At 41.0% G+C, this 16,779-nt stretch overlaps 2 protein-coding genes across 4 annotated transcripts in view; one reads left to right on the forward strand and one right to left on the reverse strand.

The window, feature by feature from the left end:
* The first annotated feature begins 67 nt into the window (after nt 1-67).
* LOC106806357 (angio-associated migratory cell protein-like) lies at nt 68-11,618 on the forward strand. 3 transcript variants are annotated; one of them, XM_014808272.1, is made up of 11 exons: nt 68-153; nt 2,907-3,049; nt 4,390-4,539; nt 4,784-4,903; nt 6,233-6,372; nt 6,597-6,741; nt 6,919-7,002; nt 7,470-7,671; nt 9,411-9,498; nt 10,108-10,262; nt 10,662-11,618. In XM_014808272.1, the coding sequence occupies exons 2-11, from the start codon at nt 2,926-2,928 to the stop codon at nt 10,735-10,737; spliced, it is 1,284 nt and encodes a 427-aa protein (XP_014663758.1). In that variant the 5' UTR covers nt 68-153; nt 2,907-2,925; the 3' UTR covers nt 10,738-11,618. The 3 variants fall into 3 exon arrangements, with proteins under 3 accessions (XP_014663758.1, XP_014663766.1, XP_014663775.1); XM_014808280.1 differs by having other exon boundaries at nt 2,932-3,049; XM_014808289.1 differs by lacking the exon at nt 2,907-3,049.
* Nucleotides 11,619-11,620: 2 nt separating this feature from the next.
* LOC106806375 (thrombospondin-type laminin G domain and EAR repeat-containing protein-like) overlaps nt 11,621-16,779 on the reverse strand; it is a 33,134-nt gene continuing 27,975 nt past the window's right edge. Inside the window, exons 6-8 of the mRNA XM_014808302.1 lie at nt 14,411-14,598; nt 13,740-13,878; nt 11,621-13,030 (exon numbers count right to left, since the gene is read on the reverse strand). Coding sequence (XP_014663788.1) covers nt 12,905-13,030; nt 13,740-13,878; nt 14,411-14,598 — 453 coding nt within the window. The 3' untranslated portion in view covers nt 11,621-12,904. The remainder of the gene's footprint in view (nt 13,031-13,739; nt 13,879-14,410; nt 14,599-16,779) is intronic.

The raw sequence follows: 16,779 nt of genomic DNA on the forward strand, positions 1-16,779 counted from the left end.
TGAAGTTTATTCCGTTTTTTAAATAATTTAGCTTTAATTTAGCGTTATCTTAAGCGGCCGGAGGCGAACATGTGTTTTCCTGTGATCGCAGTGTTGGAGCGTGGCGGAGTAATGTAGACTTAATTTTTATTTCACAGAATAGAGGTGGTCAAAGTAAGATTTCTTGTTAACTAAACACGTACTTGACTTGTATTTATTAGCAACTATACTAGTAGAAGTTATAACGTATTCATTTTCGCCATGCATCGCAAGCCATCTTGCCTTGGGTCTCGCACTCGCACTCACTCAGACAGAGTCAGAGTCAGTTGTGAGTTGGCTCTAGATGCAATAATGTAACCCAAACACAGGATAGGGTTACAACGCGTCCCTATCCTTTTGTGTGGAGAAACCCCTGAGTGAATCACTCAGGGCGGTTTGCCGGTGCGTTTTCAGAGACTAGAACTTCCAAACTGGGTTTATTCTCAACGCGAACCTTTCTCCGCTATCTTGAAACTAGCTCCAAGAAACGGTATTGCTAGGGTTAGAATACCGTTTCAAACCTTGGCTGCAGCTAAACACGTAGTTACCTTATTTGCCAAGTATCGCCAAAGAACACTACACATGTGATATACCAAATGAATCAGTGTACGTCCACCTTCTTGTAACCATCAGTGCGCTACGATGCGCTGGGTACTTACGGGGTTACAGCAACTTTTTGAGACGAATGCAACAAAATTTATGAATTCGCCACCATGTTTGCTATCATTCCGACTGTGACTAAAATCCGCAATGGATCGAACCAGCGAAATTAAACGATCTGCGGTCCTCATGTAAACCACCCCAACATCCGAGAACATATGTCATCTAAGGTTTTTAGCTCACCTTGACATCGTCAAGCTGAGCTATTGCCATGGGTCGTCGTCCGTCGTACGTCCGTTCGTCCGTCCGTCAACATTTCGCTACGGTCAACGATAACTCAGGAACCGTTTGACCCACATGTTTGAAATTGGGTATAGTTGTTGCTGCTATGCTCCCATATTAAACGTCCTATTTTGGAGCACACCAGTCGACGTACTTTCGAGCCACGGCGATTTTTTGGCAAAAATGGGAATTGCCATTAGTCAGTTCAGGTTCAACGGATTTTGCTCATTTTTGGTATGTGAATGAATAAGGGCTAGGGGTTTTGATATTTAAAAAAAAATTATGCAAATTAGATAGGGTTTGGCAATTATATAGCATATTATATAGACACAAACAGTGTGGTGTCACACTCGTCTGGTTCGTTTTACAAGATTTCATTGACAATATCTTTAATGCAAAATTGGTATTTCCTCTCCACCCTGCCGATAAAATGTCTATATTAGAGTAAAGTTTTACAAAACATGTCGGAACACAGCATAACCTATTAAAAGCCAATTACTTAGTGGTTTAATTTGTTTATTAATACTAATCTGTTTCCTCAATTTTGATCTAGTATTACGTATAGGCCTTACTTGGCTAAACTTACAAAACTTACTTACTTAAACTTACAAACCTAACTTGTCTACCCGTATATCCCTTTACGACCAGTTATGATGAGAAACGACAGTATATCTGTGTAGAGTAGCTATAAGCTGTAGTTTTTAGGCAGTGGCTGGAGGTACGGCAGCCGTATCTCTAATTTACGAGGCTGGAGGTACGGCAGTCCATTCGCTTTCATACTTAACGAGACAAAGATGGCGGCGGATGGCGGCAGATTTCGAAATAACGCTTTGGGAAATAAATTCATGATTTGAGAGTTTTGATGAGCTGGAAACACTCGGATTAGGTATGAAAATGAACATTATTGTAAACTTTACATCAGAAGATCGCAAATAATTGCCTCAGCCCTCAAACAAACGCCAAAAAGGGGCTTCAACGAACGACGGCTGCCGTACCTCCAGCCACTCCGTAGTTTTTAACACAGTCACAGGGTTAGAAATTATGTGAGCAGCAGGTTTTGCTGCCTACAACTTAAAAGAGTAAGTTTCCTAGCTGCCTGCTGTTAATGTGAGTAATAATTACTTGCTGCCGAAAAATTCCTAATAAACCAAATTATTCCTTGTGGACAAAGGCAATAGCAAATAGGATAGTACTGTCAGTATGGTCTTTCTTATATTTCTGTGGCAGCAAATACTTGCTGCCTAGCAAAATCATTTGTATCTAACCCTGCAATCAAAAGGCTGGCAAGATAAATGTCATGAAATTAAGCTGGTCATGTAATTTGGCCAGGTTGGACCATTTATTGAATAACAACAAACCAAAACATCAAATGCACTGCTATGTCTGAGTTAAATAATGGTGGTGCTAGTGAGCGGGCACCAGTTAGCCTACCATACTGCAAAAAATTTATTGCATGCAGTTTCCAACCACTATTGTTGGCCGTATATCCCTGCAACAGAAGCAAAGGCTACACGGTTAAAGCTAAGTATAACCAACCTCCCTTGTGAATCAGTTAAGGGAAATGCTCCACAGCGAATATGTGGTAACTTGGGTAAGTGGGAATAGGCATGTAAACACTTTCAAATTATTGTAATATTGTACCAAAATATAATATACCACTATTACATTCATAGGTATAACCCTTTACAAAACTTTAGAATTGAGGGGAAAATAAAACTAAAGTCGGATAGATTTTACATAGTAAAACAAATTTTACGAATTGCACCTGCGAGTAACTCGTATGTATACCCTGTTTATAAAAGTTCAAGAAGCTTTATAATATATATATAATATTACTACACAGTAGCACAGTTGCTTGAAAACTTGCGACAGTACTTCTAAGGTAAATAAATTTGCAACGTAAGTTATGCAATTTTAATCTAGCTCTGCCTAGTCATCGAACTTATACCCACTAAGTATGTGAAATATGTATGTAGCCAGTCAATAGTTTGATGTATTGCTACTAGCAGTAACAGCTTAAATGTAATGAAGATGGATCAAAAGCATCCTGACCAAGAGGACAAGGTGGACGTGGACCAGCAGGAAGATGTCATCTACAGTCCAGATGATGTTATTGAAGTGATCGACCTTGATGATGGATCAAACGCAGGTAGTAAAGCACATTTTAAGTGATATCCCATGCTCAGGGATGGGAATCTTCCGCGGATCCGCGGAAATCCGCGGATTTCACAGTCCCAGGGTCGATTTTGTGAAACGTCTAAATCCGTTGAGAAAATTTTAGGGGGGGTTAGAATGTACACATTTTCATTTTACAGTCCAACAGTACCAGTACCTTCATTTAATAACATTGTAATATACAGCAGGCTGTAACATTGTAATCCCATTATGCAATGATGGCATATATTTGCAAGCGCCAGCATAAATGTGATGTGTATTATACATTGTATCAAGCGAACCAGACAATGCGTCTAGACAATAGGCCTGTCTGCAGTGTAAGTACTGTGGAGGCGTATGTAAAATGATGAAGACCTTGTATACCACTGCTTGAGTGTGCAAAATAAATCGAAACGGAATTCATTTCGAGCAGTGTTTTCATGCATTTGACCACTAAATATGGTGAGATTAATTGAGAAGGCGTACACATCTACCATAGCAGAGATCGACAAAGATGTGAGGAACAAGTTTCGCTGGGCTTGGTTAGAAAAATCTGTCACACTGAGTGTCAAAATCGGGAAGAAAACTGAAGAGGTGACAGAGCGGTTGAACGACTATGTCGGAAAGTGCGATGTAGCTGGCAAGGCACAGTGTTTGTATTGCAGTGAATTTGAAACTGCCTGGACAATGAGCATCTTATATTATATAAAGGTTAGCCTTTGGGACAGTGTGGATCGAAGTGTACATTAAGATAATTTTGTTTGCAGAAGGTAAGTAAATTTTTGTATTGATTATTAATTCTGGTGTTATGATAATGACAGTGCAAGATATGCTCCCTGCAGTGTACTGTAATATGCTCTGTAACAATACTGTTCTGTATGTGTCTCCTAATGCAATTTTATGCCTTGTAAGTTGTGCAAATTCAAAAACTTCCTGAAACCCCTGACCAGGCTTCTCCCTGGACCTGACCGCCCCCCGCTACCCTCCCCGCACCCTGGACCCCGGCTATTTTCAGCTGAAAACACAAATTGTCATTCCCATCCCTGCACGCTGTAAAGTATAGACTGTTAATTAAGTCTTATCAGTTTTCCATGCTTATTATTTGTTTTAATAATTAAACGTAGAATGTAGCTATATGTCCATGTGATTGCGTTCGTATATAGTGTGATTATAGTATGTAATGATTATATATTTCTTATTTGCTGAATGGTTATTGTTTGTGATAGAACATATATGTATTTTATTGATGTATTTGGTTATTCTGGGATATATTGTAGCAATGTAATGCGTGATACAGGGTAATGATAAAAGTTTTGCTGTTATCATTCACCTCAGATGTTCTCTCAAGCGAAATGGCTGATGTCGACATTGAAGAGAGCTATGATGCCGATATTGATGATGTAGATGGCGCCATGGGTGGTGATGATGAGGAATCCATGGAAGACCTAACAGACGACAGTGATTTGGTCCTTAGAAAACATCAGAGTATGATTACATGAAATTTAATCTGATAATATGGTTGACATTGATATTTAAAAAATATGCTTTGCATCGTTTGAATACGTGCTACCTTACATACATGTTATAATTCTAATAGAACAGTTATTAAATACTATATGCTTATATGATATTATATTGAGCGTATTCAGCTATAACCATCATAAAACCAACATCATTTCAAAGCAACATTTACCATTTTTCAGATTCATTAATCATTTTACTCTTTCAGGCAATGTATTTTCTGTGAGTATTGATCCAGCCACTGGTACCTTGGGAGTCACTGGTGGTGAAGATGACAAAGCCTACCTTTGGAATTTAGTTGAAGGAACTGTAATGTTTGAGTGTACAGGTATGTTTATGTGGGAATTACAGTGTAAAATTTAAAATATTTAATATGTGTAAATACCCCCTGAATTCAATACATTATGTATACAGGGTTTCGTCCAGGAATTTTAAAGGGCATGTTGCGTAATCGGGCAGTTCATCCATTATTGCTAATTAGACTCAATTACGCGTGTTGACGTCAGTTTGGAGTCGTATACATCAAGCTATGAAAATTGAATGACTGGTGGGATGTGTATACAATATGTCAAAACAGGTAAAGCAGGCAGCACACTTCACCATTTTCGTTGCTCGTACAGGCAATTTTCATGGTCGCCACAAAAATGGCCAAGTGTGCGGGGGCCGGCAACGACCACTCACCACGGAAATTTAGTGTTGACCACGAGTTGCCGAGAATCAAACCGGTTTGATTTCTCACCACGAAAATTGCTCGTGGCGGCAACTTGTGGTGAAGTGTGCGCCAAGCCACCACGGCAATCGGCAACAAAATCACTCTCAGACCAATCAAAATTAGCGCTGCCGTCACATGATTTCAAAATAGCGGGCCCAATTTTATCGACTTGGACGACCGAGTTAGAAGCAGAATTAATAGATTTATGGAGTGAGAGGCTTTGTCTTTTTGACATCAAAGCTCCCGAATACAGCGACAGAGTACTCAAGGCGATGGCCATAAATGAAGTGTCCCAACTTCTTGGACAACCAGGTAGTATAACAGGTGTTAGGCAGGCACCAACTGTTCGTAGGCCTGGCTAGTGCATTTGCTTCGCAGAATCACGCACATAAATGCTATATGCATCGTTATCATTTGTGTACAATAGGATTAGTGTAACAGGGCGATTGTTTCTTGTCTATGCCAACCCAAGACTCGCATTGAAAACGCTCTTAATTAGGTTAAAAAGGTGTAAAAGGTATTTGATAACTGTATATGAATGGGTTAAAGCTACAACATCTGGCAACAAAAATTGCCGTCAACAGCACACGTCACCATTAAGTGGTGACGTGTGCTGTGACACGGCAAAGGCCACAAAAATTGCCGACCACGAAAATTGCCTGTACGAGCAACGAAACGAAAATGGTGAAGTGTGCTGCCTGCTTTAGATGAGGTGAAACACCAGCTGATTTCATTCAATGGTAACATATGTTGTCTGTGACTTTTGAACCTAATTATCTGTGTCTGTGTGTGTACATGAGTAGTTATATGCGTATAATGTGCCTTTATATTATAACTGGGCAATCCACTTTTACCACTAATTTTTTTGTAGTGTTATTGAGGAGTTAACATATCTGCCAATATTTTTTTTACACATAATAGGTGATTTTATTGCATGATTCACAGGCCACAAAGACTCAGTAACCTGTGTTGGCTTTAATCATGACTCAACCATGGTTGCAACTGGTGACATGTCTGGTCTGATTAATGTTTGGCGAGTTCAAGATGGGTCTAGCATTTGGTCATTCGAAGCATCAGATCTGGAAGTAAGTGAAATTTGGCTTCATGGTTGTATGTATCTCGATTGACTCTATCAAGTGAAAAACATCTAGACTTATGATATATAACAACAATGTAACTTTTGTTGAAACATGATTGATATTAGGGAAGGGGGCATAACCTGATACAACATAATTAATATCTGATTATTGAGGTAAAGAAAATTTCCTGCATTTTGCTAATTATAATCTTTATGTAATCATTTCTGTAGTGGATGGAGTGGCACCATAGTGCACCAGTGCTGCTTGCAGGAACAAGTGATGGTATGACCTGGATGTGGAAGGTGCCAAGCGGTGAACTAAAGACCTTCCAGGGCCCCAGCTGCCAAGCTACCTGTGGCCAGTGGTTGCCTGATGGTAGGTATAAATTCTAATGAGTCTAACGAGTGTTAATGTGTGCACTTGTCTACACGCATCATCAAACATGATTCTTTTTGTTGTGTACATCCACACACTTATACATTGCGAGTGATGTGGCGACTTTTCCTGTTTTAATAGTGTGTTGTGAAGAATTAATGAAGTCATTTGTTCTAGGAAAACGAGCATGTGTTGGATACGATGATGGAGTAGTGAAGATTTGGGACTTGAAGACTGGTGCCGGACAGTTTACCCTGTCAGGTATGTTCTTTGGTTTTCCTTTCCGCTTTACAAAGCCATATTTTCATGTAATGTACTGATTCTATGTCCTATTTCATGACCACAATTCACGTCACTCTACTCATTGTGAAATAATTTGATGTTGTTAATAATGTCAACATGAACAGGTGTATAAAATGAACATACCTCAGCACAATGTTGTTAGATGCTGGACACTTAATGACAAACTCGGAATAAATGGGAAGTATCAACAGCGAGTAGTGTACATATGTTTTACAAACTTTATTGTAATTCTCATTATCACTGCAGTCACGATTGTTGCCTTTGTGATCGTCGCTGTCACCACAATCATTTTCATTGGCAACAACAGCAGTATTAATAAATGGCTTCTAGGCGAAACTAATCTCGCGTCCCCTCTTATCAAATAACTCGTACGTAACTGGCTAGTAAATTCCTTAACAGAAGAAATTGATTGCTAATTCCTCTAGATGGTGATGCACACAAGAGCTCTGTGACATGTTTAGACTGTCACCACGACAACACCCTGATTGCTACTGGCTCAACGGATGTAACCTGCAGGTTAATAAACAGCCACAATGGTAAGGTACTCGGTATCATTGACGCTGGAGACCAACAGCAGGAAGGCGCAAATGCCGAGGACTCGATCGAATCCGTCGCATTCTCTCCGAGGTACGTCTGCCATTAATTATACATGGGAATGTCCCCCATCTAGTATCTTTGAAGGAGGTCGATAAATATTCAAGGCCGGTGGTTTATCTGTTAGATGTTTGCAACATGAACGATCACATTTGCAGGGTCTCCAACCATTCCTCATTCTGCGGAATCATTACGATTTCTAGGCTTAATTTCCACATTCCGCAGCGGCAAGGTTATATTCCTCATTTCAGTTGCACTGTGCAAAATTTGCACTGATTGTTCGCTTGGACACATTGTTTTTTTCCAGCTGGTGCCTGAGCACTGGCCACGCGCTGGTGCAGTGGAGATGCAGCAAGTTTATTAATAGCCTTCACTGCCCAAGTCGTTTTCTGGAAATACACACTCATAGTGCTCTCTGCCATTACCTTAGCTTTGCACCCCCCCCCCTCCCTACCATCGCTCAGTGTTATGATGTGTTTCTATGCATTTTGTATCTGGCATGTCTACGGTAAATGGAACAGCCTAGTCAGACAGGCACTGTCTGCAAGGTGTCGCGTAGTTTGTCTGCTAATCAGATTAACACGTGGGGAGAATTCAATGGCGTCCACATTGCCGGCCAAAAAACCCCGACTTTTACAGAAATTCAGGAACGAATATACACAAATGTGTCCTATACTTGTGAAGTCAAAACTTAGTGTTAATCATGGCTATTGCATGGTATGCAAGACAGACTTTCAAGTGGGGCACGGAGGAATGAAAAGTGTTTTGAATCCTAACTTGTAGGGTTGAGTCTAGGGTTGAGATAGGGTCATCAGACATGAGAATATGGCCCACAGTATGCCGCAGATTGCAGGAAAATGGCTTAAATATTTCAACATTTTCTGGGGGGGGGGCATGCCCCCAGACCCCCAGACCCCCTAGCACTGGCATGCCTGCAGCACGCGGGCCTGCCTGCGGCAGCCAAGGTACATTTCGCCCTCCCCCCTGTCCATCAATTTCTGAATACGCCACTATAGTAATTAGTTACTCATCACTGCCAGAAACACTCCGCATTTGGAGTTCATAGGGTTGGAGACCCTGCATTTGCGTGGTGACTTTGGCAACAGTGATTGCTATCAACAGACAACTTGCTGTCCTATCATTTTGCATCATTTTGCGAGGTTATGGATATTGCAGGGGTAGTGGTTGGGACTCCTTATTTTGCTGATTGAATTCAGTGATTCGAATTCTCGTTATATGTTGTGTAACCTTGATAGTTATATGTAACACCTATGCATGACATTACAGTGAAGGTATGTCATCAAAAGATAGGTTGCATGAAGCATGAATGGCAGTCACCAAAGTCACAAATTAAAAATAACAAGAGTCTTATTGTTGTATGGATAAATGCTATAAATGGCTGAACTCTGTTAAAAAGTGAATTACTTGGGTTGGGGGGGGGGCAGCTAAACGTGTTAGTGCGAGCCAAAATATTGTTTGGTGTAATTAAAGGCAAAAGGGGCGAATGATCATGAACAAAAGTGTACTTTGATCCTGTGTGTTGAGTGAAGGCGATACACCATGTGCTCCCAGAGAGTGTGTCCGATACAACAAGCCACCCTTGCAGGGTTTAAGTCTTATGCAGTGCTTGAGCTACTCTTAATTAAAGGTAATACACTTGGTCTATCACCCTCACTCCACATAGATTCCCAGATTTTACGTGTCTATTCTCTATCATGAAATGTGTTGCTTATTATAATTTAGCTAAGCGTTGCTGTCCTGGAATTTTTCAGTCTTCAGCTTTTGGCAACAGGCAGCCTAAATGGAATGCTTGGAATATGGGATGTTCCAACCCAAGTGCTACGACATAACTGCAAACAGGTAAAAGTTGTAGATTGCTGCATTCATACCTTGCTCCTATTTCTGAAATCATCAGTGCACTTATACTCCCTGTCCGTGGCTGTGACACAAAAGCACACAGCACTCTTCTTCTTCTCTAGACAATCCGGCAGTGGTGTACCTCAGTCAACTCCACTGCTCTCATACATTGTATGTGAACTTGTTGGCTGCTTAAATTTCCCCTGCTTGGAAGGATTTTTGAGTTATGAGCCAAGCAAAAAAACGCATAGTTAATAAGCTCTATTTTAAATAATGTTTCTTATTCTGTTACAACAAGCTTGTGTAAATGATATTTTCAGGTGTAACGTAATAGACAGATTATCTGTCCATTATTTCTGTCTGGGTGGTATGATATTTGCAGCTCGTAATTATCATTAGCCTGTTTAATAGGGTTAACTTATTTAACAGAACTGAGCTGTACAAGAAATTGCGTTCAACATCCAGTAACATGGCTGCCATGTAATGTGATTGTGATATTTTTATTTGATTGGAGTGATGTTTTGGCAGTGTAGTGGAGACATCATTTGGTTTTAATTGGTTAACTTGTATTCTATTTCTTGCATACCAAACGTGTGTTTGTGTTCCTTGTAGACAGGGATTGTGAAACTGAAATGGGATCCAACTGGGCCACTTGTTTACACTGTTAGTCTTGATGGCTTGATTCGATTATGGGATGGAAGGAGCGGAAACCTGGCATCGCACTGGTCTGGACACCATGCTGAAATATTGGATTTTGACGTTAGCCGGTATGTATCAATCTATTATAATAATAATAATAATATCTTATTAATGTAATATGAATGAGCACTTTAGGTCAATAATCAAACATTATGATATCTTTTTTTAAATTATTAGCTCTCGAATAAATCGAAATATAATGTAGACGATTTAGGCATCATCATGTAACTGCGTCAACAAGAAGTCAACAAGGAAGTTTCAATCATTGCATTTTGTGTGTGAAAGTAACGAGTGTTTTAAGACACTTTAGCCTCATTTTAGGCACTCACTGTTATGCAAGCAATAGACCAGTCAGTATTGTATTGGTCAGAAAAGTTTGCGAATGCTCGGAAAGCCTTTTTTAAATTATCAATTTAAATGGATCACTTGACATTAAAATGTTGCCATTCGTTTTGATGTCTTTTCAGAGATGGCAGCACTTTAGTCACGGCATCTGGGGATGGCTCCACCCGTGTCTTCCACATGCACCGGCCTGACAGATAATAACTACAGCTTCTAGCAATCACCTTGATGGCCAAATCTCATTTGGCTTTATAGAAGGTGGTGCTTGGACTGATACATTCACATAGACATATAATATATTAGCTTTTCCTTAAGAATCTGACAGTGGATAAAGTGGAGGCAGGCTGTCTCAGAGATCCTTGTTGTGTATAATTGCCATTGTGTTTTAGAAGTAGCATTTGCACACGTTGTGTTTGGCATTGAAAACACTATACTGCTGAAACACTTCAGATTAAACGTTGAACCAGTTCTACTCAATAAGTTTTTTGATGTCATAAATGATTACTCATAATTTTAATGATTCAAACATATTGCATTGTTGAATTTGCATGGGGCAGTATGTTATTTCAGTTACCACTCAAATTTCTTTCCTATACATTAGGAATATCAGTATCACGATGTCCTTATCTTTGTAAGTCTCTCTAAATGCGCTGGTTTGGCACCCAGGTTGTGTGGCCAGAAATGTTGATGAATAATGGGATAAAATAAACTGCTCATTGCTTGTTGCTGAAACCCTTTAGTGTGAAAGGTGCCATCGTTTCACTAACAAACGCAATGTCATTTGAAAGGCGAATGTTACTAAGGAGTGTAATTTCCATAAGGTGAGCATTTGATGCAAAACTCGTTGAGCTAATGAATGGAATAAGCCTGCTGGCCAGTGCAAAAGCTCTGTTTTTGTATGAATGTCTCCACGTAATATTAAACTTGCCAGCTAACGCCTCGCATCTAAACGATTTGATGGTTGATATATAATATCCCTCGCCGAGCCCTGCATGTGTACAATACTGGTTGCCTGTTATTGTTGGTATATTTGAATAAATGAAGTGAATTCTATATTGCAGTGAAAATACAAACAAGTATAACGTGCGTCAAACGATTTGTCTTAAATACGAAGATGTTTTTTCGTTTTTTCCTGATAGTACAGTTGCTCTTTGTAGAGCCAAGAGACGTTAGCATTTAGTGTATTCATTTTAACCCGAATATACATTAAATCGCATCCAAATGTGTGGATTGTAGACGTCTATATGACTATACATCATAGGTGATGTTGGTTCTATGTTAATGGGCTTGCACCGTTATCGGCAACAGTGTTAGAAACTAGTACGCGAATGATTTAAAGTTTGTTAAACGTTCTATTGACATTTTGTCTGAGACATTTAGCAGTTAGTTTCAACAGCTTAATTGGTCGAGCGTCGCACCTATCAGAAACATGCCATTATATTTAGCTATGACAATAACTCTAATATAAAACATTGTTTAATAAGCTATCATAATATCATAAGCTGCACTGCGTCGATAATAATTTACAGTATCTGCACCAATCGGGGTGCACTAGACGGCAAGCAATTTTACACTCGTGTCCTCTCTATTCCAAACTGCTTAGCCATGGGGCCGGTACACACTCATTGGCGCTGGCTACGCGCGTATTCTCTATTCATGTTATAGATGTATATTCTTTACACTGCTGAACTTCCGCAATTTCCCATAAAAATGCAGACTACTATTCGCAGTATTAAATGGCCTTCGTTCATCGCTGTGCGGGCGAGCGGCTACGTTAAACATTCACGCATATCAGAATTCAAACTGGCCGTTTAACAGCATTTTCATTGGAATATTTTAAAGCTGCTATACAACATATATCTGCTTAAGCTTTTTTTTTAAATAATACACGGTCACAGTAGCGGATAAAACTGTTAAATACGTAATGTGGACATCACATTACGTGGACGTTGTCTCGTAACAGTCTCACCGTATGTGGGTGGTTGATTAATAATAGTTAACCACCATGAATCTTTGCTGAACCTTGTAAATTTGCAGAAACAAAGCTGACCGTGCCTACGGAACAAATTCTAACGGAGCAGAACTATTTCTAATTTAATTTAAATGGTCTCATCACAACGTGTGCTAGTAGCGATTGGCGCGTTGCTTCTTTCTTGCACACTTCGTGGCGCCCTGGATTCTCCTGGAACCATTTTGGGTTTGTTCCATTCGTAGAGGTTATGGTGAGGAGTGCACGTTTTTAAGGTCAAGATCTTGAGCCACCGATCATGAATTCTCTTTACAGCATTTTTTAAATATTTAATCTACACGTTATCGGCCTCTACAATATTTACCCCCCCCCCTAAAGTACAGCGTTATCCCGTCCCCCCTACTTGAGCATGACTTTCAAAATGTAGGCCGTTGACAACTTTGCACTCGTATATACAAGATAGGTGCCGCCACCAGTTGAAAATGCCTCCCAGTCGGTACTCGCTGTCGTCTCTAACGAATGTACCTGCAACACAATTTCGAGTTTTTAGAGCGCTACAGCGTATTGCATGGTATATTGAACAAGTTCCAGCACGCCTCATCTTATCAGTCATTGCTAACATTGTATAACATGCCAACATTTTGGGCTTCTTTATTCAAGCAGAAAACCAATGAGGGGGAAAACGGGGGTGATTTCAAGTTTCCCAGGTAAAAATATGCCATTTCCCAGGCCCGAAATTTGATTTATCGAATCACGAAAATTTATCCGGTATTTTCCGGTTCCCAGTTAATTAAAATGGTGTAATCCCGCGTCCCGAAAATAACCGTTCACCATCACTATTCTTCTAACACTATTAATGTCGACCGCGCATTCATCACTTACAAGCATGCTAAGATTAACATATATAATAATGTATAACTTAATATAATATAATATAATATAATATGATATAATATAATATAATATAATATAATATAATATAATGTAATGTAATGTAATGTAATATAACATAACATAACACAACACAACACAACACAACACAGCACAGCACAGCACAGCATAACATAACATAACATAACATAACATAACATAACATAACATAACATAACATAACATAGCACCAGGAGTGTATAATAGGAGTGTATATTATGTACTCCTGATAACATAATGTGTAGCCCTATGTTTCATAACTTATGATGATACTGGGACGCGGTAATCGTTGTTTTCTACGTACCCGAACAAACTTCTCTGCACCCTGCCAACGGTAGACGCTGCTGTGGCCAGGATAGCGGGGCGTCTCCTCGTCCTTCTGCGCGTTGGACACGATCAAATATGTGCTGTCGCCTACCTTGAATGACTCCCAGTCAGTAGCGCTGCAAGGACGTAGGGACAATAACTTACTTAGCGAATTAATCGGGTGCCTGCAATTACTACCAAACAGTGATAGAGTGCAGCTATTTACTAAGCGAGGAAACTGCCAACCGAGGGGAAAAAAAAATAGAAAAAAGCCAAGTTGAGGCTGTCATTCATATCCAAGTAAATCTGCTGAGAGAGTTGTAAGCTTAGTGTTTTTCAGATCATTTTTGAAGGTTGACGTAAAGAGGTTTTGCGCTGCATAGAAAGCATGAAGAGATCGTATCGATTAACAGGACGAAGTAGACGTAGAAGAGGACAATAATTTCGATTACAAATCACAACATTATTCATCACTTTTGTTGCTACACAGTTGGTATTTGGTTCCTGTAAATTATACTATGGAGGTCAAACTAACACCACTTCTTGTCACGATTATAAGCTGTAACCCACGATATTGAACCGTAGCTGGTTCCGGTAATTTCCTGAGGAAAATAATCAGTTCCGAAATTCCTAAGGTAGTTTGGTAAATGCTGATGAATTCCAACTGACCTTCGCGTCAAGATATCTTGGTATTTCTCGAACATGCCCTGTTCCTTGTTGAACTTGTAGATGGACGAATTAAGGAAGTAGGGCGCCATGTTCTGCTTGTTTTGCGGGCCATAATTGTAGGAGTTAGCCACGGCCAGATAGACGTCGTCTTTCACAGTGAAGAACTCCCAGTCCACGGCACCTATCGTCTGCAACAGAGTTGTAAGAGTTTTTTTAAACCTGTGTTTTCTCTCTTTAATGGAAGAAAATGGGAAATAGCGACAAAAGAAACAGTAAGGTAGAGAGATTGTCAGGCGCGTGCGCATACCCCACACACGCACACACTCACGCAGCCACAGACAGGCACTGCGTACACACATACGCATGCACACGCGCGTACATGCGCATATAACTAGACGAGGCTCACATATGCTCGCACGCTCGCACGCACACGCACACGCACACGCACACGCACACGCACACGCACACGCACACGCACACGCACACGCACACGCGCGCGCACACACATACATCTTGACGCGTGCAAACTCGTGCCACGTCTTAAACACGCAACGCTTGGTGGCTAATTGCACGCAATATTTACAACGTGCACACATTACAATGTTATACGTGACAGGTTCGGTGTAAGTTACGTTATATAATTTGGTTATTTCATCTACCGATAATGATGTTTTCATTGCGAGTAGCGGCGGCGGCTGCTGCTGGCATATGCTTCTTGCTTCTATGTTATTTGCATAAACCATAATTCATATGAGCTAGTTCACGGCTATATTTGACACTTGTGCGCGTTTCAAATCAAGCGGGTTATGCTGATGATGTAAAATTAGTAATCTAAAATTATTAGTGATTTGAGCATGCATATTGAACCCATGTAAATTTTAATATCGTTTGATCAATGCCCATTTTAGAGATGAAAAATTTCATACAAAGTGCGCAGTAGTGGCGCCATCTAGAACAGCTTTGCCATCGTCTGCGAACCCAGAGCAGCTGGCCTGCGCGCGCGAGGTTATTAGCGTATTCGGCGGCAGCAGCAATAACGGCGAGACAGACGCAGGAATGCGGGCGTGTGTTCGGAGGTGTTGATTAGCTACAATCCTTAGCCGAGTGAGAAATGGCCGAGTCTCGCCTCATCAATGTTCCAGCGCAATTTGTTAGTCGTGCGCCTTTGTAATTCTGCTTCTTATGGCCCGTCGTTAGCGATCATGAGTGTCGGTAATGAAGCCTGGTTAAGCAGCGGCTGCGTGTCGTCCATTGCGACCGCGCCGTACGCCCGCCATGACAGTGGCCTGACCACCCATTGAGAGCACGATGAATGGTGCATGGGCGCGGAGCAGCACATCTTGTCTCTGTACATTGCCGCGGCGACGATTTAACTACTCATTTGTCGATCTCTTTAGTTGCCCGCGCGTCTGTCTTTACAAACGAGAGTTTAATCGCTAACACTGTTTCTAAGTGCTAACACGAAGCAAGACTTTGAAACACGTTGAGCTATAATACCAAGATAGTATGGTTGTGTTACGTGTGCGTTATACACTCATATATGTACATATATGTGGGTGTGTTGTGTGTGTGTGTGTGTGTGGTGTGTGTTGTGTGTGTCGTGCGTGCGTGCGTGTGTTGTGTGGTGGGTGTGTGTGTGTGGTGTGTGTGTGTGTGTATGTGTGTGTGTGTGTGTGTGTGTGTGTGTGGTGTGTGTGTGGTGTGTGGGGTGTGTGTGTGTGTGTGTGTGCGTGGGTATGGACCAGTGGAAGGTGTGATGTGTAGAGGTGGGGTTGCTAGGGCGCTGGCTGCTTGACGTGTGGTGTAATAAACCAGAGTGTTTTCAATGATGAGAAATAAAATATAGGGCAAGCTGACAGCATACATTCATTAGGCGGGGCGCGCCGTGTCTGTGATTATATGCAAACCCGTATAGACAGCCATCATCGACCCCAGCTCGCAGCACCAAGCCCAATCGTTTATATTACACGCTAAAACAGTTTTGGCTAATTAGCAGCGTCCTGCGTTAATTATTCAATGTTGCGGATGGGAAAGCTGGGCCTAGGCTTTCTCGTCGCGTCACGCCGATCTGGTGGTGAGGGGGTGCGTGTACCGCTGTTTGTGAAGGGTTGAAGTCGTATTTGCTGAGTAGTGGTTGCGTGTATCAAATTAATATTTGGTCGGGGTTGTGTGTATACGCGTGTTGCGTGTGGTGGCGTGTATATTGCCTGTTTGCGGTGTGGTTGCGGTATATTGCTGTTGGCCGGTGTGGTGCGTGGTATATTGCTTGGTTTGGCGGTGTGGTTGCGTGTATATTTGCCGCTGTTGGTGGTTGTTGCGTGGGTATAGTGCTGTTTGGTGTGTGGTTTGCGTGTATATTGCTGTTTGTG

Source organism: Priapulus caudatus, unplaced genomic scaffold (assembly GCF_000485595.1).
Source record: "Priapulus caudatus unplaced genomic scaffold, Priapulus_caudatus-5.0.1 Scaffold8, whole genome shotgun sequence".
In the NCBI taxonomy this organism is placed as follows: Eukaryota; Metazoa; Priapulida; class Priapulimorpha; order Priapulimorphida; family Priapulidae; genus Priapulus; species Priapulus caudatus.